Here is a 25,549-nt window from a genome sequence, read left to right on the forward strand (position 1 = left end):
TTTTATTCACCTATTCTTTGCGTTTAATCCATTTTATAACCATCATCAACACATTAAAAGCATCACGAATAGGCCCCCTGTACTTCATTGGGACTACGAGACATATCTCACCAAACATTTGCTGACTTACCTACTTTGCGAGTTCGACAAACCCCAGGATGTCACGACGAAAAGTCCATTCAGTGACCACGAATTGTACTGATTGCACTTTATTAACTATACATTTAACTAAATGTCGTGAAATTAACAAGCGCCAAGGTTCTCAATCGCATCATAGCTTCCTGCTTGTTTGGTGCCAATCAATAGTCAGGTGTGAGGAAAGCCCTGTGATAGGTTGATAAGGCGGAAATGGGCGAGGTCAGATCATTTTTGGTTTGCCCTGATTGGATAAACAGCAGCATGGGTATGTGTTGAAACTTTCAGTTTACTAGAATCCATCTTTCATTAAAAAAACGGTAAACGATTGTTGCTAATCACGTTATTGGAGCAACCACCCCTCACCTCCACAGAGTATTAATACTGTTCATAATAATACGTTTAATAGTATTAATGCTATTAGTCACGTCTGTTGCCTGCTGCTGTATTAACGCTATTTCTGTATTTCACTACGGCTAATACGAGTTTAATGCAAATTCCACGGGATAATCTGTAAGCAATTCATTGCAGAAGAATGTTTTTTTCATGCTATATATTCATTTTCATTGAAGTCCAAAGCAGTTCCACAAAGCCAAGCATTGCCAACCTATAGCAATACAAATACATGCAATGTTGCTATGATATAAGATTACACTAAGACAATGTATCCAAATAATTTGGATACATTTCACAAAGTATTCAATTCAATCTTCATCACAAAGGTGGCCATTATCTTCTTCAGTGGCTCTTATAGACACGTCCGTACCAAATATGAAAATATGAAATGTGTGTACTAGTACCTAGGAGTTGTGGATGCGGTTATACATACGCAACAGTCATGCTCACATATTGTTGCTGTGCAGATGATCAATGCTGCTGCTGTTCCTGCAGACGTGTTGCGTTCTTTGAAATAAACGTGGGAAATGGCAGATAAAAAGACTCCCAATCCATCTGTGCTTCAACTCTCCCTGCAAATCCCAACCTTAATCCACGGGAGGCCGGCATTACGGCATTACGGCACACCAGCAATCAAGCGAGCAAAATTAGGACAATGTAGCTGACTCGGGGCTTTCGGTTTCAAATGTCTGTAATTCCCAATAAATGAGTGGCTTGATAGGAGTGTTAAATCCCATACAATTCAAGATGAAGGTCCAAGCTTCTATCAGCGTTTCATGAAAAATCCATGGTGCTAAATGATATGTCAGCCCACCTCTCACCCGGAGTCAGCTGGGATAGGCTCCAGCATGAGGATAAGCAGCATGGATGGATGGATGAGTGGATGGATGGGTGGATGGGTGGATGAGTGGATGGGTGGATGGATGAATGGATGGATGGATGGATGGATGGGTGGATGGGTGGGTGGATGGATGGATGGATGGGTGGATGGATGGATGGATGGATGGGTGGATGGATGGATGGGTGGGTGGGTGGATGGATGGGTGGATGGGTCGGTGGGTGGATGGCTGGATGGATGGATGGATGGATGGATGGATGGATGGATGGATGGATGGATGGGTGGGTGGATGTGTTGGTGGGTGGGTGGATGGATGGGTGGATGGGTCGGTGGGTGGATGGCTGGATGGATGGATGGATGGATGGATGGATGGATGGATGGATGGATGGGTGGGTGGGTGGATGGGTGGATGGACGGATGGGTGGATGGATGGATGGATGGGTGGATGTGTCGGTGGGTGGGTGGATGGATGGGTGGATGTGTCGGTGGGTGGATGGATGGATGGGTGGGTGGATGGATGGATGGATGGTTGGATGTGTCGGTGAGTGGATGGATGAGTGGATGGTACATGGATGGATAGGTGAATAGATGGATGAGTGGATGGGTGGATGGATGGGTCGGTGGGTGGATGGATGGATGGATAAAAGCCATCCATTCAATGGGCAAAATGGATGGGCGAATGGGCCGATGAGTGGATGAATGGATGGATGGATGGGTCGGTGGGTGGATGGATTTTGGTGGGTGGATGGATGGTTGGATGGGTTGGTGGATGGATGGGTCGGTGGGTGGATGGATGGGTGGATGAGTGGATGGGTACATGGATGGATGGGTGAATGGATGGATGAGTGGATGAGTGGATGGATGGGTCGGTGGGTGGATGGATGGATGAATGAATGGATGGATGGGTGGATGGGTACATGGGTGGATGGATGGATGGGTGGGTGAGTGGATGGATACATGGATGGAAGGGTGAATGGATGGATGGATTGATGGGTGGATGGATGGATGGATGGATGGGTGGTGTATCTGGCTGCTGTCAGGTAATAAAAGCCATCCATTCAACGGGCAAAATGGATGGGTGAATGGGTCTGTGGATGGATGGGTGGATGGATTGATGGGTGGGTGAGTGGATGATGTATCTGGCTGCTGTCAGGTAGTAAAAGCCACCCATTCAAAGGCAAACGCTACCACACTGACCCAAATACAAAACAACCCTGAATATAAGACGACATTTGTGAACGACCCGTTCATGACTGGCACATCATTTCAAGAGTTGTTTGACTTTTGTGTTGCTGTAGTTTACAGTGTGGAAGTGAACGCACCATTCTGGCAAAGTCAGTTGTCGACTTTATTTAACTTATTTAATCATATTGATAAGACAACTTCATAGCGACAAAACATAATAAATATAAAACATTTGATGAACATCTCAGTTAAAAACCGATTTTGGACATTCTGCCTTGTGTGTCCTCAGATTGCATCCATCAGTGCGGAGAGAGCGAATCCTTGTTCATAAAGTGCGTGTTCTTGTGTGCACAGACCCACACAGACCCACACAGACCCACACCGCCCATGCCCCTCCCTCCCCGGCTGCCAGCATCACCGGCTGACCGGCCCGCGATGCTGTCGTCAACGTTCGGTTGAAGGACCCGCATCGGCCTGTCCGCTGATCCGCCTCTCTTTTGTCTGCTTCCCGACAGTCGGCGTCCATCGCTGTCGCCTTCCTTTCTATCTGCTGCTCGCCGAGCCTGACGGTGTTTATTGCGTCGGGAGCGCTCCAAGGACACGGGCGCTGTGCGCATCTGACGGCCTGGCGCAGGGAGGGAGTGTGCGCACCCCGCTAGTGCGATCGCGGACTTGTGCAAGCGCACATCCAGCCTTCATCTCGACCGGGTCCGGCGCCCGTTTGGACGATGCCACCGCATGAGATGATCACGCCAGACAGATGCCGCTGCGCCGCACTCGAACGGCCGTGATTCATCTCCTCTGCTCCTCCCCGACACAACAGCTTTAGCGCCTCTTCTGTTTGCATACAATGATCCCTGCCAGTGCCGCATCAATGCTACCGTCTGCAGAAGCCGCCAAACTGTACCAGACCAATTACGTCCGGAACTCCCGCGTCATCGGACTCCTGTGGGCCATCTTCACCATCCTGTTCGGAATCGTGAACGTGACCATCTTCTCGCAGCCCTACTGGATCGGCGATGGCGTGGACACGCCGCAGGCGGGCTACTTCGGCCTGTTTCACTACTGCATCGGAGACGGCGTCTCCAGGGAGCTGGCTTGCCAGGGCAGCTTCACCGAGTTCGCCGCCATCCCCTCCAGAGCCTTCAAGGCGGCCTCCTTCTTCATCGGGATGTCCATGATGCTGGTGGTCACCTGCATCGGCTGCTTCTCGCTCTTCTTCCTCCTCAGCACCTCCACCGTGTATAAGATCTGTGGATGGATGCAGGCTGCTGCAGGTATGCTAAATATGTCATTGATTGACTGTATTGATTGATCCAGACCAGGGGTCTGAAACTCTATTTACTTGGGGGCCACTGGAGCTAGGGTCTGGGTGAGACTGGGCCGCATCAGGATTTCCAAACAAAAAACGCATTTATTAAAAACTGAAAAATGAATAAACTTTGCTTTGGTTCCGATTTTCTACAAGAAAAGCTCTGATAAAACATTCCACTGTTCTCAAATTTCTTAATTTTTATGTTTCTACACAAAATAAGACGAAAAATAAATAAACAAATCAAGAATAAAGAAAATCAATCAATCAATAATAAATAAATAAATATAATAATAATAATGAAACGGCAAATAATAAAAACTTCATATAAAACTACATATAGTTGGTGGGTAGACAAATGATTTTTTTCATATTAAAATGAACAAAGCATTATTAGAGCCCTGTAGACATGACAAAACACGACTATAGTCACATTTATACTCTTTTTATTTACAACATATTGCGCAACTGCGGGGTCTCGAGACACATGCTAACTCGCAAACTAGAGAGCTAGCGACCTAAACGGTAGCCTTCAAGTTATTTCCTTTCAACTTAAATAGCCAACAACTTACCACTTCCACACGGATAGGGAGGATAACTATTAACAGTTATTTAACCTTTAACATGAACATGAATCAAACGTAATAATTTTTTCTGGGTACATGATACCATACAGCATCCATATCAAACTAGTGTCTTGCGGGCCACATTTGGCCCGCGGGCCGCGTGTTTGAGACCCCTGATTTAGCCTCTAGACTCCAGGTTTCAAGGGTACACACGCAGGACCCTGCAGGAGGTGTCATTGTCGGTTGACAGAACTTGCACGTCTATCCGCCTATGTCGAGATTATTGTAGACCGTTAGAGCTGGGGTGGGCAAGCTGCGGCCCGCTGGCCAAATTGAGCCAGCCAAGCATCTTAATCCGGCCCACCGGCGTTTCCGGATGCAGAGCAAAGCAAACAACACAACACGGCAACCGCATGACACAAAAAGTAACCGTGTGGCCATAACAACAAATATCTAAAAATATACAAAAAAATGTATTGCTGCCGCAAAGCATGCTGGGTAGCTTGTGGTGCTCTTTCTCCCAACATTTTGTCGCATTTTTCTAGATTGCAAAATATGTTGTGGAGGTGGTCAGAGAAGATATCCAAAGTTTTATTGTTCATATTGTGGGCTGCACGGTAGTCGAGTGGTTAGCGTACAGGCTACAAAGCTAGGAGACCAGAGTTCAATTCCACCCTCGGCCATCTCTGTGTGGAGTTTGCATGTTCTCCTTGTGCATTTGTGGGTTTTCTTCCGGGTACTCCGGTTTCCTCCCACATTCCAAAAACATGCTAGGTTAATTAGCCACTCCAAATTGTCCATAGGTATGAATGTGAGTGTGAATGGTTGTTTGTCTATATGTGCCCTGGGATTGGCTGGCCACCAGTCCAAGGTGTACCCCGCCTCTCGCCCGATGACAGCTGGGATAGGCTCCTGCACACTCATGAGGATAAACGGTAGAAAATGAATGAATGAGTTCATATTGTTGTTACTACCCAGCATGCCTTGTGGGTTTGTGTGTTATGTTTAGCGCTTGGTGGTTGATTTATGTGATGCTTTAACTCGTAAGTCAAAAAGCCAGCCCAGTAGTTTTTCATCCAATGCCATCCAAGGTCAAATGCTGGTCCACGTCTGGAAAATAATGGAAATAACCGTTCCAGGGTTACACTGTTGCCATCATAAGCCTTCATAAATCATCATTAATCATAAATGTAAAGTATGTAAACACAAGGTGGTTCCAGATAAGCCATTTTCCCTATACGCTAGCATAAATTACTGCTACTTTTTTGTACAATGCCTTTTTTTTTGTTGTGTTATAAAGATACACAAAGAGATAAAACGAGACCGCTGATTTAGGCATGTAATGGGACACATTGAATATTCAGTTAATATTTTTACTTGATTCCAGCTGTTTTTATTCCATTTCTGCTGTTTTTATACATTTTCCAAATATTTCAACTTTCCTCCTGTAAAATGTTTTTATGTAATGATTTTATACTCAGGATATTATGACTTTAGCTAATTGTTTTGTTTGTCATAATATTTTTTCTTTATGCTTCTTATGCTCATTAAAGTTTTAGAATGTACCTGCGGTACAGCTGCGGGCCAAAATATGTATATTTAAGCAAATTATTAGTATTTTTTGCCTGAATAGAGCATTTTCAAGGACATTGCGATAAAATGTAGTATTCTACTCTGGGCACTAGGTGTCGCTAACTAGACTTGAACAACATTCACAATAATTCCTAACACGTGCTACTGTTGCGGGCGGAGCTAAAACTCAACTCTGAACCCTCGACATCACTTCCTGTCCACCTTACACCAGGTCCCTGATCACCAGAACACATTTACAGCAACCCTAATTGTTTTATTTTTGTCTTAAATGTCTTATTTTGTTTACTCTATTTGCTATTACTCGAGTGAAAGCGACTATAGGGGTGTTATCTCGTGTGCGTACATGTACTGAGAAGGTTGTCAACAGGTTCTCTTGGTTCTCAGAGAGGAGGTTGATGGCTTCTTGTCGGCAAATGTCGTCGACTTTGAGTTTTTAGCGTGTGCGCGCGTGCTCAAACAGCCGGTGTCTGGCTCGCGACCGACTCAAATGAGGTTGTATTATGTGGAGCGGGTCCAACTCCTTGTGAATTCATGCAATAAGGCGCTTTTAATGAGCAGACCGCTGGGCTTTGTGCGGCTGCAGCACTGAGATGAAAGGGAAAAGCCAAAGAAGCGAGCCTGGCCACGGCAAGCTGCGGAAGCCTAATGAGCCGGCCCGACTGCTTCGCACTGTCGAGCTGCATTACTTTATAGATGAAGCTTCAACTTGTGATGCCTTCACTTACCTGCGTGGCGGAGGGCACAGCACTAATTTTGTATTGATGGGAACATATGAATGATTCGCATTACTGTACCAACATTCTTGTGTTGGTATTTAAACATAGTAAACATAAAAAAGGGCTGCACGGTGGTCTAGCGGTTAGCGTACAGACCTCACAGCTAGGGGAACCGGGTTCAATTCCACCCTCGGCTATCTCTGTGTGTAGTTTGCATGTTCTCCCCGTGCATGCGTGGGTTTTTTTGGCGACTCCAAATTGTCCATAGGTATGAATGTGAGTGTGAATGGTTGTTTGTCTATATGTGCCCTGTGATTGGCTGGCCACCAGTCCAGGGTGTACACCGCCTCTTGCCCGAAGGCAGCTGGGATAGGCTCCAGCAGCCCACACGACTCTATAATAAGCGGTAGGATAAGCGGTAGAAAATGAATGAATGAACGTAAAAGATACACGTATTTACAGATTGAATGGTTACAATAGACTTCAAAAGTACTACTAATGGTAATGGTAATGGTAATGGTAATGGTAATGGTAATGGTAATGGTAATGGTAATGGTAATGGTTTTATTTCATTTGAACATGCATCAGATTCCAATTGAGTGCATCCCATAATCAGTTCCCAGTTCCACATGTCCAAAAGGAGTAGGAAGAAGCAAAGCTTATTAAATCCTACCCCTCCATCTGGTACTTTTACTATCAGTAACTGTTACATTTGTTCACTTCCTGCTTCCCTAATATAATTTAAGTTTTTTAAAAAACTTTATTTTATTATTATTTTTTTAATTTTTACATTTTTTTAAATTTAAAAAAATAATAATTTCTTTAACATTAAAAAAAAATTTTATTTAAAAAAAATATATATTTTTTTTAATTTTTTAAATTTTTTTAAATTTTATTTTTTTGTCACATACTGAAGTAGGAGGTGATATGAGCATTCAATGCCATAGTAGCTGTTTTTTTGCCGGGTGCCAATCATGAGCTATCAATGCACTCACAACGAGCATGTCGACCCACTGGAAATCACAGGAGGTCATTACTTAACATAACATATTAGAAAAAAACACTAAATTCATCACACAGGAACTTAACACTCAAAGTTTTCCCATTATGCATTGCGTCTGAAGAACGCATTCATTGGTGCCTCTTCATTGCTTCCCTTCCTGCCTTGCTAATAGGGGCCGTGCATGACACGCTGATATTAGCACGTCATGTATATCGGCAGTTCCAACATGGCCATCAGCGTTCACATCACTCCACTCAGTCTTTGTTGGAAGCATCCTTGTGTTTTTCCTTCAATGTCTAGTCGCATTACCGCGTATTTCTTGTGTTTTTTCTGTGTGGATTCAGACACAAACACCGCCAGGCCTTGCTGACTGAGATGCCAAACAAACATCAAGGTCACATGGTACGCGCTAGCCAATACGTTTGCCGGCCTTGCGGCACCTTTGTGCAAATCTGAGCCGAGATATAGCCTCACGGTGTGATTTCATACAGTCAGTGAGTGCTTTCATGCGAGCCCATCAGGCTGGGAAGCTCAGGTAAAAATGTTGAATATTTGATTTAAGAGCAGACCACCTGGAAACATCTGAGCTCAGCAGGAATGTGCTGCAAAAAGCAAAGTGTGTCGGCGTCCATTTGACGAACGACCAGGATGTTTTTTTCTTACTCCGTGTGGCTATTTTTATCCACTCTTACCTTATAACCTCTTATTTGCAGAATATCCTTTTGCACAATTTCAATGACCCCTTTTCCTTCCTCACATTCCACCCTCGGTTTTCCGAGAACTAATGGTGCTGTCTTTATTTCTTTATAAGCATCTAAAGGTGGTTTTACAATGCACCCATCAGTACTCTATACCAGGCACGGATTAGTGACGTTAGTAAACCTTGGTTAACGTTCTTAAACTTCCTTGTTAGCAATCTTGCTAGTAGATGGAAACCTTCCGGAAGGGATTAGTGATGCTAACCAAGGTTCCACTGCATTTGTGCAATCGCTAACCTTGAATCCTACGTGGTGTTCACTTCAAGAACACTCATGAGGTTATACGCAGCTCTGCAGGGTATTTTTTCAAAATCTCTCATATACTTGTTTTGAAACTTAATCCTGCTGAGCTGGGCGTGGCGTGGCGTCGATGCTGTGCACGCACATGGTTTACATGCTGATGACTTACACTGCAGCAAGAATTTCCCCCTCAACCATATTATTGTGTAACACTTGATCCAAAGTCAAAGAAAAAAAAAACGTCCTGAATATGCACAAAAATGCTCCACTTGGCGGTGGTGCGTTTAGGGTTGGAGAGTCTGTCGGGCTATTTCTCTGTGGCAGGGTGCACCGACAGACAGTAAAGCGTTAGCAGTCCCAATGCACCACAGTGTAATGGTAACAGACAGTTTGTGCATTACATAAATCTGCCCCACTGGGTGTCTTGACTGACAGACCCTAAACTATCTCTCAGACCGTGGTGGGATATCTCCAAGGTGCCAAGGTGACACCGACCTTCTGCCACAGCCGAGGAGGAAATACAAACATTGCTATGTTTATGTTCGAGGGAAATGTCAGTCACTTCAAATGTATTCAACTCTTTAACTTTGCATAGAAACATTCATATGGACGGGCCAAAAAAAAAAAAAAGCTTTCTTTTTCGCATTCTCTCTGCCATGCATTCTCTATTCTTTTTTTAAATTTTCATCTCATTTAAAAAAAAAAAAAAAAAGGAATGCATGCAAACCAAGGCAAACTGTGGTGTAAATTTCCAATTTTTACCAAAAAACATGTTAACCAAGAGAAAAATGGCGCGATTTTACAACATTGGCGCTTAAAGCGTTAATGTTCTAAAGGAAAACCTAACAAATATACTATTATGTACTAACATGAGTTTATGAAAAAAACTATTTTAAAGTTTTCCCATAATGCATTTCGTCTGAGCAACATAGAGTGGCATAGAAAATGCATGAATGGCTGCCTTTGTTTACCAGAAGGATCCAGACCTCATTGGGAGGCTGATGTCATTGCAGCACACCAATAAATTATTTGGACACCACTGGCCTAACCGATTACTTGAGTATAAAATATATTAAAATAGAAAAATAAAGGTACAATGAGATCTACAAGGTGCCGTAGGTTCAACAACATCATTTATTATCGCTTGAACGTCTCAAGTAAATATGCTAGCAATGGCTAGTTTGCTTATGCCGATGCAAGTCATCCAATCCAAAGGCCGACCGTGTCATAAAATGGTGGCAAAAAATATATATTTTCAAGTTTTCCCATAATGCATTTCATCTGAGCATTTCCTCATTGGAGGACAAGAGACATAGAAAATGCATGAATGGCTGCCTTTGTTTACCAGAAGGATCCAGACCCCATTGGGAGGCTGATGTCATTGCAGCACGCCAATGAATTCTTTGGACACCGATTACTTGAGTATAAAATATATGAAAATAGGAAAATAAAGGTAAAATGAGATCTACAAGCTGCCGTAGGTTCAACAACATCATTTATTATCGCTTGAACGTCTCAAGTAAATATGCTAGCAATGGCTAGTTTGCTTATGCCGATGCAAGTCATCCAATCCAAAGGATAACAAAATGGTGGTCATAAAATGGTGGCCCAAGGCTGTACCCAAGGCCGTGTTGATGCTTTCATGAATACCTCGGAAGTAATCAAAGTCATTTTCCAGCGGTTGTCCGCAGTGGAGGTTTGCAGCGTTTTTCTGGACTTGTTATGTAAGCTTTGGCTCCCTCCTGCTCTAAGCTGGATGTCCGTCACCCATCCATCCATCCATCCATCCATCCATCCATCCATGCCCATCACTATTGCTTGACCCAATCAGCGCGCATGTGATAATGAGCTTCATTGTCTTAGGAAAAAAACAATTGACGAAGATCTTTTTCATGGATTTCATGGATCTGTTTCGGGAAAAGCATCTTTAAGTCTGACATCTCTTCATCGACAGATGCCAGCACATTGCGCTCTGCTTGCTTTATGAGCTGAATGTTGCTGCCAGATAAATAGCCTACATTCTTTCAATGGTGAAATAACAGGCTATTTAACAATTGCGTGTGTCTGTGTAGGTGGTGCGGAGACATTACTCAATCATTATTTCATTCTCTTTCTGCTCTCTTCTTACGTATCGCTTGTCCTCCCTTTTCCTCGTTGTCTTGGTGATGCATCTTCAGTGTTTTTTTCCTCTGGCCTGTGGTACAGTAGTTGCAGTTATAGTTACCGCATAGGAAACCAGTTTTTTCAAATAACAATAGAGCCCTGTAAAAATGAAACAGCAACAAGCTAGCGAGATAAAACTTAAAGGGTTTCAAACGGAGTTTGGAAGTAAGAAGTCACAAAGTGACCACTTCCGCACAGAATGGGAGGATAACCTTGTTTCTCTCTGCATCCATGGCAAGGTAGGGCAATGGCATAAGTAACATGACTGCCACCTAGTGAACAGTGAAATCCACGCATGCATTTTTACTATGAACACTAAATTCATCACACACCAACTTAACACTCAAGAAGTATAATTAAACCAGCTCAACCGAATCATTCATTTATTCATTTTCTACCACTTATCCTCACGAGGGTGGCGCAAAAAGAACTGTTCACCTATCCTGGATCTCTGGAAGCAAATGGATTGTCTTTCCAGCCCATGAACCCGAAAAACTACCAGCAATGACACACCCAATCCCGCTGCGTAAATCATTTTTATTGTATTTTTGGTATGCAGGATTCATGTGAAGGCAATAAAAGCATACCACGGTCCTACGCCATCTGTTTGGCAACACGTTGGCTCATATTTGGCCACTGATAGGACGCCTAATTGTCGAGTGTGAAGCACGGCCCACACTTCATTAGTGCCTGGCCTGGCCGCGGTAAGATAGGATTCAGCTCATTCTAGCCACTCATTATTTCACTCAATTCAGTCTGTGACTGCAGCGCAAGTTAAACTTTCAGCTTTGTGATCAACGTTCCCTTGAAGCTGCGGACGTGTGCAATCACGGATTGATCTTGTGCTCTCAGCACCATGGCATCAAACGACCTATTTTTGGAGAAAAAAAAAATCAAATGGAAATAAATTTGACCAAAAAAGCCACAAATTTGCTGAATGGCGGCCAAGCAGACATCATGAATGAATGAATGAACAAACACCAAATGACACTCAGAGTTCACAAGTCAATTGGATTTTTCGTTCCTTTGTGAAAAGGAGCCAATGTGCTTCAGTCAAATCTGCAGTTCAGTTCCGTTCCATCTGCCGGTCGGCTCTCAGAGTCTCCTGCAGGCGAGCGCTGCTTGAGAATAATCTGCCCTACCTACAGTCTCTCTTACATAAGCTGCCGTTAGCCTGCAAGAATCTCTCAGCCCAGTTTTCCACTTGCATGATTCCGGTGTTTGGGAATCAAACAGGGAAGTGTATGTGTGTGCTAACTAGATCAATGAATACGAGCTTAAAATAGCCGTGCATATAATGGCCGGTGCTCAGGATGTTTGCATGGTGCTTGATGCTCGGGCGGGCGCGGAGCATGTCACACGGCCTGAGCGCCATCTCTCCTGTCCCGAAGCTGTAAGGGTGGCAGGAGGCCACCACTGAAGATCTCGCTGCTACAACTGTTACCATTCACTCATTGTCATCGCCGGAGTCTATCCCAGCTAATTTTTGTAATACGTTCTCATAACGACATTGGTTTCCTTATGTTCCTTCATTGTAGTTCCCAACGCTGCATAGATATCAAGTGTGTTGAAGCGCTACGACTTTGGAGGTAGTTATGTAAGAGGATGCAGCGCTTCTGGAATGAGCCTACTGCCGCTGTGTTTGTGGATTCGTTGACTCCGGGCTAAAAAGTCCATGAAGGACACTTGTGCTTTGCTTTTCTTGCCACTTGCTATTTGTGGAAACACACCAGCCGTGTGCATGGTGGAAACACCCTCCATTCTGCTTTCTCCCCTGATGGGAAATATGCGGTTTTATCAAAACCCTGCTGCATGTGGACAAGGCCTAAATCATTGCTGTATGTGTGTGACCAAGCCAAAAAGACTCCTTGTTATACCATGTTCTGTTCTGGTTTATTTCAGACTGACGTGTGCGAGTGTGTATCGGAATTACTACACTGGTCGGGTACCTGAACGCGTCACGGTAGCTGCTAGCTTCGGGAGTTGATGTCACGGTAAATGTTTAGCTCCGGGCGTATGAAGTATTATACACGGACTTCGTGGTTGATGCTATGTATAGCTGTGTGCGTCTATAAATGTGAGTAACGTTCACTTATTTAACGTTAAACACCGCCGATTTATATCCCTGTTGTACAGTGTTTTGTGCCGTTATGTTGCTAACTGCCTGCTAGTTAGCCTCGTTAGCATCGCTACTGTGTTGCGGTTCAGTTGTGAACATATTGTAATGCCCCTGGTTGTGGTAAAGATGACACACTCGCGTCGCCAATGCACTTCAGTCGCACAACTTTTAATTGTTCACTCACACCCGGGCTGCTGTGGGCCACAACCAACGCACAACCTTCGCTACTCGGCTAGCGCTCTCTCTCATCTCTCGCTCACCTAGCGCCACACCCAGCCTCACTCTCTCATTTGTGACGTCACCTTCCAAGCCCCGCCCTATTAAAGGCCCAAACACACAAAGTCACAGATATTACAATATTGCTAACTCGTATTGTTTAGTGTGCTTGTTCCCCCGCAGACTCACATGCCCCCATGCACCTGAACAGAATTGCACCCAATCAACCCCCCCTTACTTACTTAAGTAGTGTTCTTTGTTATTATTGGAGCTACCAAAACCAGCGATTGAGTTAATATAGTTATCCACTTTAATACATCAAAAAAGTGTCACTCTCAGGTTCATCTACTGCATTCTCCTCGACTGATGCTAACAGTAGCCGACCAGCCATTGCAGGCGTGCTTTAAGTTGTATTGTTTCACAATAGCCTATCCCAGCTGTCTTTGGGCGAGAGGCGGGGTACACCCCGGACTGGTGGCCAGCCAATCACAGGGCACATATAGACAAACAACCATTCACACTCACATTCATACCTATGGACAATTTGGAGTCGCTAATTAACCTAGCATGTTTTTGGAATGTGGGAGGAAACCGGAGTACCCGGAGTACTCCACACAGAGTTGGCCAAGGGTGGAATTGGACTCGGGTCTCCTAGCTGTGAGGCCACCGCACAGCCACTTTTCAATGTTTTTCAAGTACTGTATTTTCCGGACAATAAGTCGCACTTTTTTTCATAGGTTGGCTGTTCCTGCGACTCTCTCCTACTCCAGAGCGACTTATAAATGAAAAAAGTGTTTATGTTACATAAACACTGGACCCCTTTTCTGTTCATGTTTATTTTTTGTGCAACTGAATAAGCATCGTGTTACCACTTCCACACGGATAGGGAGGATAACTATTAACAGTTATTTAACCTTTAACATGAACATGAATCAAACGTAATAATTTTTTCTGGGTACATGATACCATACAGCATCCATATCAAACTTGCGCGGGCCGCACTAACATTAAACTTTCATATCAAGGCGGGAGCCTCAAACTAGTGTCCTGTTGGAGACCCCTGATATAAAGACTCCGCTGTGTCAGCGAATCAGTGAGAGCAGCTATCATGTGCATGCTCCGCACAGGAGAGCCCCCCCCCCCCCCCACCTGGGCCTCAGCGGTCACAGTGCATGCACGTCAAGACTGAATCAGGCAGGATTGTGGAGAACGTGTAGCAGGCCGTCATACAGCAAAGTGAGTGACACGGGGCCAACCGCACAGCCTGTCATGTCAGAATTCAATCGTCCACGAATGAAATACCGAGCCATCTTGGAATGACTTGAGGCATTCGCATTTCCATTCCCTAAAATACAACGCCAGTGAAAAGTTCCGCTTGACTCCAAAGACACCCGTGGCTGCTTCTTGTCTAATCCAGCAGAGTTAGATCACTCCCTTTCCTCGTCGGGAGGGGGGACGGCGTCTTCATGCCTCTTGGTGATCTCGCAGGGTGCTCGCTGTCCACCTGAATCACAGCCGCCGTCTGAATGTTTACTGTGTGAAGTCGTGGCTCCGCGGGAATTTGTCATGACAGTTCGAGCCGCGGGGGAGCTGGAGGATGGACGCTGTGCTCTTTTAAATTCGGCTGCTGCGTGCATTGCCGTGGTTACTTCTTTCACTGAAACATCTTAGAATACAGTGGAACCCGCGTCGTTTCAACCCTTGATGTCGACAGTCCGTCCAGACATTTTTCAGAGCACTAGCCGTCGAGCCAAAAGCTCAGACTCCCTAGTCCACTGCATAGGTTTCCTGGAGTGAGGTTTACATGAGTTGTGTTGTCTGACTAATATTTCCATTTATTTGATGATGGGAAACATTCAAGTGTGACATCAGGAAGGGGGAGCAATCACCATTTCTCACCGCTGTATTGACAACCTATTCCACTCCTCCGCATATTCATTGGCTTGACCTTGCTTTCATACTGCAGCAGGAGGCTGTGGGGAGCCTTTTGCATCCACAATCAACCACAACATTAGCTTTGTAGACAAGTGTGTGTGTGTGTTCATGCAAATAGCGGGCAGTTGCACGTGAAGAGCAATTTATTGTAAAATAGGCCAAAGAGAGAATGGATGCGGCGCAATTACAGATGACATTTCCATTTAAAAGGCTCGTCCATGAAGGAGGTAAGCAGGAAGTGAAGTAATTGATATGTAACCATCAATGACAACGTCCAACCTCAAACACAGCAACGGGGAGAAAGAGTCACGGGAATAATGAAGTGGAAAGTTGACTTTTTGTTATTCATGTGGAAAAAGTGTGCAGTCATCTTCAGATGTTCGTCTACGTAGCACCACCACAGAGTGAGAAATCTTCTGAATCAAAGCGGGGAGCTCTCCCACCCCCCTCAGGCTAAACTATCCAAATAAAGGAGGTGGTTAGTTGAATTCGGCAGAGGTCCTTGATCTTTTTATTGTGCTACTCTGCTTTGAGAAGATTCGAGATGTTTGTCTGGAGACGTGGAAAGCTCACATCAAGTTCACATCTTCTCAACACGTTCCGCTCCATCGCGTTCTTCTGTTAAGTCAGCGTCAGAGTGGCTCACTTGGCACTTTGATTTTTGTTTTCGTATTTTGAGTATTTTACTGTAATTCCACAAAAGTCCTCAATAGTTGTGTACATAAACTGAGTAGTATCTCCCGCTAAAGTAGTATCTCCCTCTGCAGGGGTGTGTCTGGTCCTGGGATGTATGATCTACCCCGACGGCTGGGACAGCGACGAGGTACGCCGCATGTGCGGGGAGCAGACGGACAAATACAGCCTGGGCGCCTGCTCCATGCGCTGGGCCTACATACTGGCCATCATGGGCATCCTGGACGCCCTCATTCTCTCCTTCCTGGCCTTTGTCCTTGGGAATCGACAAGACGGCCTCATGACGGAGGAGCTGCTGGCGGAGAGCAAGGGTAAGGATGACGATGATGATGATGATGACATAAACGTTGAAGGACTTACAGCAGCTTCATAAGATGATGACAGCACCAATAAGCACAACCATTGCGCCCTCTGCTGGTGCGTGCGAGCAATACAAGCAGCAAATGTGAACGCGCTTTTGGCAATGTGTGAAAGCGGGAGTCTATTAATAGCATGACCTTGAGAGGGTGCAGATGCATTTTCATCTTGTCTCTCTGCTTGTGTTTTTCAGAGGGAGGCAATGCTTAAAAAAAACATTTGGGTAAGTTAGAAAAGATGCTGTTTATATTTGGATACACAGTGGCGTCCACTCTGCCCCTCATTTATCATGTCCAGACCCCAACGTCATGGGTACCAAAAACCTGTTTCTGACCTTCTAAATACTTTTTGTAACATGATTAGATGCTAGACATGAACTAACACCCATGTTACGTACCTTTATTACTACAATATAACCAGTATATTGTAGTATACGGGTGGCCAAAGTGCACATGTAAATATATGTCTTCTCTTCCATAATGAGTAATACAAGTGTAAAGTTGACTGTAGGGGTGTTATTTCAGGTCAAGAGAGCTCTAATGTTTAAAAATGTATTTTTGTAAATAGATGTTCTGTAAGTACAAATATATTCTATTTATAATGAAGGAATATTGGCTGAATTATGTATGGATGATAAATAGATGTATTTAGCATTTTTCTGCATGTAAAATGACAATATTGCCCATAAAACAAAATTTTTTGGGGTGTCTGGAGAAATTTGTTTCAGTTGTCCAATGTTTCAGTCGTCATCTGACCTTTCAGAAGAAATGAATGAGGAGGTAGCAGTGTACTGATTTCCCCCGTGCATGTGTGCTGCGTGACGGCATGGAGCCCCGCCTCTGGACCAAAGTCAGCTCGGACAAATGAGTTGTGTTTTTAATTGTTAACAGTGCGTATTTGTCATATTTCCAGGCTTATGTGCTCAATGTTTCTGCAAAGAACCATCCCTTCAACATCAGCTGACAGGAGAAGAAAGAAGAACCCCAACCAGCCCTACCAAAAAAAAAAGAAGAAGAAACTCCCAGTTTTTGTCACCTTGTTTGCTTGCAGCCCCCTTACATCATCTCCAGAGCTTAGAGCCGTGGTCGTGCACACACTGTCTAGTCTACAGGGCATAGGTAGACCATGGCAGGGGCATAGACTGTTATCCGAGTATGGACTGATCACCAGTTCGGGTGCAACAACATGTACAGCAGTGTTGCGAGCACACAGCATACACATCTCCATACAGTCGGCACATGCATATACAGTATACTCTATTCAACTTCTGATATGTTAATTCTGCGTGTTCCACTGTGTCACATTTTATTCACACAAGCTCAGAATTGTTGTACAGTAAATCTGTTGTGTTCATCACTATGTAAGGCTGGACAATGACATGGACATGTCTTCTTTTGATCATTTGTATGTCCCTCTCTGTTCACATTTCACATATCTAGATTTAAGGATGTATATAAAAATATATGAAGATGATTCTAGGACAGGGGTGTCCAAATATTTTCTACCCACTCAAAAATACCACGGCGTGTTCGGCGCACAAAAAAAATCAGATTTTTCGAAAATAAAGTCATAAATTGACGAGAATAAAGTCATGAAATTGCGTGTCAAGAGTGAAAATATAGCGTAGGCCTTCAGGAAAGAAGGAAACCCTCGTTATTTATAACGCGGCAGCAGCAAAACAGCCGTGGAGCACAAACAGATTAGCATAGCTAGCTAGACGTTGTCACTTCCGCGTTTGTTACCCCGCCTCTTCCGCATGCCCAAGGCCAGAGGTCACAATAGCTGTCTCAGGCAATGCCTGGAACTTTTTTTCTCGTAAATTGACGACTTTATTCTCAAAAATGTATTTAATAATAAAACGATTCTTTGTAATTTTACAATATTATTCTTGTAAAATAATGACTTATTCTTGTTAGAATACAACTTTTTCTCAGATTTTGACTTGGTTCTGGCATTTTCCCGTTTTTGCTGTTGTTTCTTTGTAGTGTTCATGTAAAGTTCTATTTTATTGTGCCACTTAAAAATAAGCTGTGGGCTGCCATTTGGACACCCCTGTTGTAGGACTTCAAGTAGGAAGTCAATCTTTGCACAGCGCTCCAGTTTGCTCTTTTACGGTACGGACACTGTGACGGGGGTATGGGGGGGGGCTGCCTGTCACCGGTCTACAGGTGATGGCGTAAATGTGCCACTTGGTCTGAGTGCGCTAGCTTGCTAGTGATGCTAAACGCCAATGGCACACACACACACACACACACAATTGTCCTGCTGTGTATCTTAAATGTGTCTTCTTGTGTTTCTCTTTGACTTCCCTTCTGAGCTAAGTTGTGAGTGCATACAGGGTACCAGGATGTAGTGCCATCTAATATGTCGACATGAAATGGACTTAGCTTCACTTGTTTTGTGTAAATAGATATATAGATGATAGTAATATAGATACAATTACCGTACATGGAAAAAAAAGGAGTTAAGTTACAAGAACTTGAAGAAATTCATTTAATAATATATCAACACTTAATAAAGATTTTCACTGTATGAATGTTTTATTGTTTTCGCTTTGTGTTCCATGTACAAGTCTGGGGCCACCATAGAATGGCGAAAAATAAAACTCAAGTAGAGTCGTCCCTTGCCACTTGGGGAAACAAGGAGGTTGGTGGCCATGGAGGATGTGCAGGGGGACACCTGGAGCAGAGCTCCCGGGGAGAGCTGGGGGTGTCAGTGACAAACATGCTCCAAGAACGACGACGGCAGGGCGGTGAAGTGTGCCATTGACCCCGTTGAGAATTCCAGTGTTGCCACGTGATTTGTGCAAGGAGCAGACGGAGGAGGCTGTGACTAACTCCTTGACGTCTGCGGTCATCGAAGGCCACCAAAATCTCTGAGCGACCGGGAACTGGGTGCACCTAACTCCAAGGTCACAGGCCACTTTGGTGTTGAGGAGACGTGAGAAGAATGCTCATCTCTTGCTGCAACTCCAACCACTTCAACTAAACAAAATTAGCTTTATGGGACAGATTTAAAAAAAAGAGATAATGAGCTTATGCAAGCTTAACATTTGACTCACAAATAACAATAGTCTTATCCGAGTCACATGTCCAGACCGCCATGAAACAAGAATGCCTGGGTTGTTTAGATTTAGATTTAGATTTAGAGTTGAAAAAGATTGGATTGATTGGCCAATCTCTTGCCTTGTGATGGACTGGATTGCTAAATCCAGGTGGCACCCCACCCCAAAGTCAGGTGGGATAGACTCCAGCATACCTAAGACCCCAATGAGGATAAGCGACATAGAAGATGGATGTCTACAAGCAATCAATCAATCAATGGAGTCGCCACCACTATTAGAAATAATGCTGATTTTCCTCATTGACTTGAATCCAATTTCACAGTTCACATTAAAGTTTATGTTACTAAATCGTAATATTAACTTTGTTTTAACGCAAATGTTCTAGTAGTTTTCCTGACATTGTTTCGCCATTTTTGTTATTTTCAAACACAGACACTGTGCCTTTAAGAGAGGCCACATTAGAGACAGGAAGCGGGATTCAAACCTTTAGCCCCGCCTTCTTCGGTTGTCTTCGCGGAAGTAAGTGTACCGCCATAACACAGCCATTAACATGGGTGCATCGCTGGATACTCCGACCAAGTGTCCTCTCTGCAGCGAGCTGACGCGGGAGCCCGTCACCCTTAAGTGTAACCACCGCTTCTGCCAGCGATGTATTGCCGATTTGTGGAGTGTTTGCCCCTCTGGGCCTTTCCACTGTCCCGAATGGAGGTGCAAAACAAGCTACAAGACGCTGCCCTTTGACAGCAGTTTGTTATGGCCGCCAAACACAAGTCGACGGGCTTGGACGCCCAACAGTCCTGGTAAATGACTTCAATATTTCCAGTCAAAGTTACATCTGAAATGTTAGACGTTAATTCACTCGACTGACTCCGTAAAAGAATTATACGTTTTCATAAAAATGAATTGTGCTGCTGTTTCTCTTTGAATGTTCAACACATTACATCCCATAATAACCCAATGAGCTGAGTGACTGTTATGATGCAATGCCCACAATTGGGTATCGTTTGTAGTAACCGACACCGAAGCCAAATTGCCATCTCTGACATGGTGAAACGGTTACAAAAAATGAATATTTTCCCCCTGAACGATGCATTTTTTGTCTTTACGTAAGTTTGTGACATACAAGTTAAACACGATACTAATTTAAACACTTAATAACAATTATATAATATTGGTTTCAAGCCGATACCGATGAATTCCTGCTTCTCAAGACAGACACTACTACAGTCTAATTTATCACATTTACGTTTAGAACTTAGCTTCCCAAAACGCTCTGTTTTCATTTATTCCACCCACGGCCCGCCTTCAGACACCCCCACTCCGCTGTGATTGGTCCGCTCAGTTTGTACAGTTGTACCCGGGCATGCCCAAATAAGGAAGTCCGGCTTACTGTGTCAAAAACATTCTGAAAGTGAGTTTTAACACGACGGTACAACATTCTAACTACATTTTTAAGTCAAAAGTGTAAAAACATCTTAGATCCCCTTTTAAATATCTTTATTGAACATGATGGAAGTGGAGCATGTGTATTTAAAATAAATAATTTCTAAATAAATAATAAATTAAATGCAGTTCTTAATGCAGTCTAAAATTGGGAAAAGTGGGTTAGAGCAGTACTTCCTGTGTGAGATCACCACACCATGACACAGAAGTCCGGGCACAGTGATGGGGGAACTACCGCTGTAACTATCCAACATGAAAGTAACTTAACCACGGTACACAGTTGACATGGTGGTGTTGTGTTTTTTTCTTCATGCGGGTGGTTGGAGTGGGGATTGCGTTGAATTTGATCCAGTCTTCGGAATTACTTGTTTTTTAAATGTCTGCATTTTTTTTTCATTGTTTTGATTAATTGTATTTTATAAAATGTTCCAAGTGTCAGTAACAAAACATCCGTAGATTTCACAGATGACAGATGCCTCACACTCTGGCGGAAAATTGCAGTTTTTGCATTTTTTTTGTTTTTCAGGCACATCTGCCTCCCCACTGACGAGGCCCACCCTGGCCAGCCGACTGCTAGGCAAGAGAAAGGCCAGCACACCGGTTCCAGAGCAACCTGACACAAAGCGACCAGCTCCTTGTAACAGATCAGATGACACTCAGACTGCAATAAATTCTGTGTCAGACACAGCGGGAGATGTCGGCGCCGTGGAGGCAACCAGGAACGGGGTGAACTCTGAATCGCAACAGTCTGGGTGTGACGACATGGGTGACGATGTCACTCGACGTTCGAGTGAGGTGTCGCAAGGCAGCTCCTGTCAACACGGCGCAGCGGAATGGGTTGATACCGAGGACTCGGGTGATTGCTGCACTGAAGTAGAATCATGTGATGCCCCCCCTCTTGCAAATCCCCAAGTGACAGAAAACCACACCTTGCCGAACAAACCCGCCTCAACTGCCGACAGTTCATTTCCCGCCGCCTCATCTTCTGTGACATCGGTGCCTCCTGTCAGCAAGTCAGCACCTCACGTGTCCCCCAGGAAGGCTGCTGCAACCTCAGGGTCGCCGAGCAAGATTGGCATACCCTCCAAGATGGAGGGCAGAAACAACAGCCCCGTGCAGTGCCATTACTGCCCTAAAACCGTGCTCCGGGTGGCCGTGAAGACCTGTCTGGTGTGCGGGGCTTCCATGTGCGCGGACCATCTGCGCCCCCACATGGAGTCCCCCGTGTTTCAAAGCCACTCCCTGGTTCCACCCACGGCGGACATCTCGCTTTGGAGGTGCCAGGAGCACCAGGAGATGAACCGCATCTACTGTCGGCAGTGCGCCGCCTGCGTGTGCACCGTGTGCACCGTCATCGGCTCCCACCGCCACCACGTCTGCATCAGCATCAGGGATGCGGAGCAGGAGCTCAGGGTAAAGATTGCTCTCTGACTAGCCACAACATTAGGTACACTCTCATGTGTACATTAGCTACAACTCAGTCTTTTCTCGCTATCATTTTGGTGGGACTTTGTATTGTTGTGCAACCTGGGTTGGGGTGTTTTTTGGTTATGGCGGGTGAAATACAGTAGCGAGGCTTTTTAACATGGTGTCACGGTGTGTTTCTGCAGGGCCATCTGATAGAGGAGATCAAACAGCTGCAGGCGGCCGAACAGCAAGTCAAAGACAGAGTGACCGAATTCACTCAGATGAAGGAGAAGGTCAAAGTAAGAAACCAAAGCTGCTTTTTTTTTGCATAACATCAACACAAGCAGTTTTATATAACACAGAAATGGGACGGCGAATATGATGTTCATGGTGTCATCTCATTCTTAAGAGTATGGGTCACGTTGGGATTTAAACCTAAGGTGTTTGACCAGCGTGGGCGCCTTTCATCCGTCGCTGTGGCAATTTTCCGGCAGGCCCTTTTGAGTGATTCGCGGGCAGGAGTGCGGCAGCAGTACAGCGCCATCATCGAGGCCCTGCAGCAGGAGGAGCAATCGGCTCTCCAGTGTGTGGAGAAGGAGGAGAGCAGAGTGGTGGGGGGTTTGGAGGAGAAACTGGGCCACCTTCAGAACTCCCTAAAGTCCATCCAGCAAGGTCTCCACACCTTGGAGGCGCTGGCTGACGACGGCAAGGGGGAAAAACTCATAAAGGACCAGGCCTTCATTTTGGTGAGTGTGGAGTGTGGAATCTTACACACGTGACCGGATGATGATGACATGTGACCATGTGCCTTTTTTTTTTTTTTTTTTTTTTTTACCTTACAGGAATACAGCAAGGTTGAACAACTGTAAGTCATTCAATTTCTCAATCACTTATTTAAAAAGCAGTGTGCATTAGTGGTGTAGTGGTACTAAAGAAACCAGGAAGGGGGCAAACACTTCTTCACACCGCTGTATATATTTTAGAAAATGACTTCTGTAGCTTTACTTTGTCTCCTTGTTGGTGTAAATTGCCTCTCACTGGGCTCATCGTCTTCTCATATTTAATGGGCTCTGATGAGCGTCATGTTGCATTTGTTACCCCTCTCATTGATCTAGCGATGCGGCAAGTTGCGTGGATCAGCTGGACACTCCAGAGGACGTGGATGAAGCTCGACTGCGGTGTCTTCAGACGTGGACCGAGAAACGTCTGGACAAGGTGGTGATCGCTGACCCAAGCAAGGACAAGGATCTCTACAAGCTGCTCTGTGAGACGCCGTCGCCGTCCAACCACCAACCTATTCTTCCACATCCTTCTCCATGTGTCTTCTTTTCATGCGCAGACGGCACCGTGCCCACCCTGGACGCAGACACAGCCCACGCCAAGCTGAAGCTGTCTGATAGCAACAGAAGGGTGACCTACACCGACGCCCAGCAGGGCTACGCCGAGCAAGAATCCCGTTTCAGCGCCTTCCCACAGGTGCTGGCCTGCCACGCCCTGGAGGGGGGTCGCTGGTACTGGGAGGTGGACGTGTCCGTGGACGAAGGCCGCTGGAAGGTGGGACTGTGCGAGGGTGGCATGGAGCGGAAAGGTCAAAGGGACAGCTCTTGTTTGGGCTTCAACCTGTCGTCATGGTGCCTGGCGTGCGACAGGAGGAAGCTCCAAGCGCTGCACAACAAGGCGCCGACTCCCGTGAGTGCCGACAGGCTGCAGCGGGTAGGCGTGTTCCTTGACTGTGAGGAGGGAATTCTGACGTTCTTCAACGCGACACCAGGGGGCAGTCTTGCTCCAATACATTCCTATAAGCACAGCTTCACTGGGCCTCTGTACCCAGCATTCTCTGTGTCCAAAACACAGCTGGCCATCTGTCATCTATTTTAACCGTCATCCGGCGTACGCTGGCATTTTCCATAATCATCACCTAAGTGACAGCTACACTGGCATTTTATCCGTCTTCCGTTTCGTTCATTGGACACGGTCGTCTGTGCTGGGATCTTCCTTGCGCTAATTTTACACCACAATGTCAGAATTTTACCCCTGTCTTTTTATATCTTTCAACATGTTTATCCATTCAAACACATGCATTTTTTTTTATCAGTATCAGACTAACATCATGATAACGATGTTATGAATAATCATTCATGTCAGGCTTGTCTTTCTACATGAGTCAATCATCCCAACTTCTTATGCTGGGGAATTCTCTTTTATTTGGATTGTGTTTGTCCTCTGCAGGTTAACGGTGTGCTGACTGAACTCTTACTCTCCCGCACAGCACGTGACATTTGCTGACAACAAATAAAGCAAAATGAGCCTGGCAGCTGGACTTTGTTTGAGGTACCAACTAGAGCAGGCCTGCATGCTTACACTTTGTTAGCCTGCCGGCTACTTTTAAAATGACCAAAAGATATATAGTGTCTCGCACTGTAAACATAGAGACCATATGTCATTAGTTTATTTGTGAATAACTTTGTACATGTATATCAGGGGCTAGCCACCTATAAAACAGGAAAACCTCACCTATATTTTGTATAAACTTTTAACTGGTACATTTTCAAACTACTCAGTACTAATGATTATTATTTCATATTAAGTTTCAAACTGTAATCAAAATAATTGATATAATGCAATTTTATATGGCGATAAAGTAGTTGTGTACACAACCTGAGTAATATGTCAGTCAAAAAGGATATGGAGCGTTCACAACATCCCTCAGCTACACTTCCTGTGTAATTTAATAATGTTGAATGTTTGTTGGTGGGTCAAAGGAAAGCTAAGTTTTGAAGTGAGATATTTATTTATTCTGACTTTCTATACCTATTGTGTCTTCTTGATGCTACCAAAGTGTCACTTGCTAGCTGCGGCTATTGCCACCTGCCTTTCAAGTTAGTTATCTTCCAAATATGGCACCTTAACGTTCCTTTCGCTGACTTTATTGTCGCCATCAGATAAATTGACTTGGGGTCATTTTGGTGGGTCGGCCACTCCTGGTCAATGGATCTCACTGTGGTTTGCTGGAGTCCCAAAGCATTAGAAATTGACTTGCAACCTTTTTCACAATGACTTTTACCACAATTTTCATAAAATAAAAAAAAATTGGAATGTGGGAGGAAAATAACATATGGTAGCCATTATGGCATATCACCTCGTACTTCGGTATGTGACAAAAAAAATTAAATTAAATAAAAATTAAAAAATTTTAAACAATTAAATTTAATTATATTAGAAATTATAAATGTTATAAATTTAATAAATAAATTATATCATTCAATATGGCGATAAAGAATAAAATTTAAAAAATCATAAATAAATAAAATTAAATGATATTAGAAAGGCAGGATGTGAACAATGTAACAGTCAATGACTATATCACCAACTCGCTTATGTTCACCCTTCGTGATCAATCACGGTTAACG

The 25,549-nt window shown here is 44.5% G+C and overlaps 2 protein-coding genes across 2 annotated transcripts; both read left to right on the plus strand.

Annotated features, from left to right (window-relative positions):
- The first annotated feature begins 2,928 nt into the window (after nt 1-2,928).
- Nucleotides 2,929-17,146, plus strand: LOC131131174 (LHFPL tetraspan subfamily member 3 protein-like). The gene is made up of 3 exons (XM_078790022.1): nt 2,929-3,831; nt 15,943-16,179; nt 16,419-17,146. The coding sequence occupies exons 1-3, from the start codon at nt 3,405-3,407 to the stop codon at nt 16,433-16,435; spliced, it is 681 nt and encodes a 226-aa protein (XP_078646148.1). The 5' UTR covers nt 2,929-3,404; the 3' UTR covers nt 16,436-17,146.
- A 2,642-nt stretch (nt 17,147-19,788) lies between these two features.
- Nucleotides 19,789-25,311, plus strand: LOC131131173 (tripartite motif-containing protein 14). Its single transcript, XM_058075620.2, has 7 exons — nt 19,789-20,089; nt 21,259-22,145; nt 22,343-22,438; nt 22,634-22,885; nt 22,982-23,004; nt 23,255-23,403; nt 23,479-25,311. Exons 1-7 carry the CDS (start codon nt 19,840-19,842, stop codon nt 24,015-24,017), a joined length of 2,196 nt encoding a protein of 731 aa, XP_057931603.2. The 5' UTR covers nt 19,789-19,839; the 3' UTR covers nt 24,018-25,311.
- The last annotated feature ends 238 nt before the right edge of the window (nt 25,312-25,549 follow it).

This window comes from Doryrhamphus excisus, linkage group LG1, assembly GCF_037039965.1.
Source record: "Doryrhamphus excisus strain RoL-2023G ecotype Guam linkage group LG1, RoL_Dexc_Guam_v1.1, whole genome shotgun sequence".
Lineage (NCBI taxonomy): Eukaryota > Metazoa > Chordata > Actinopteri > Syngnathiformes > Syngnathidae > Doryrhamphus > Doryrhamphus excisus.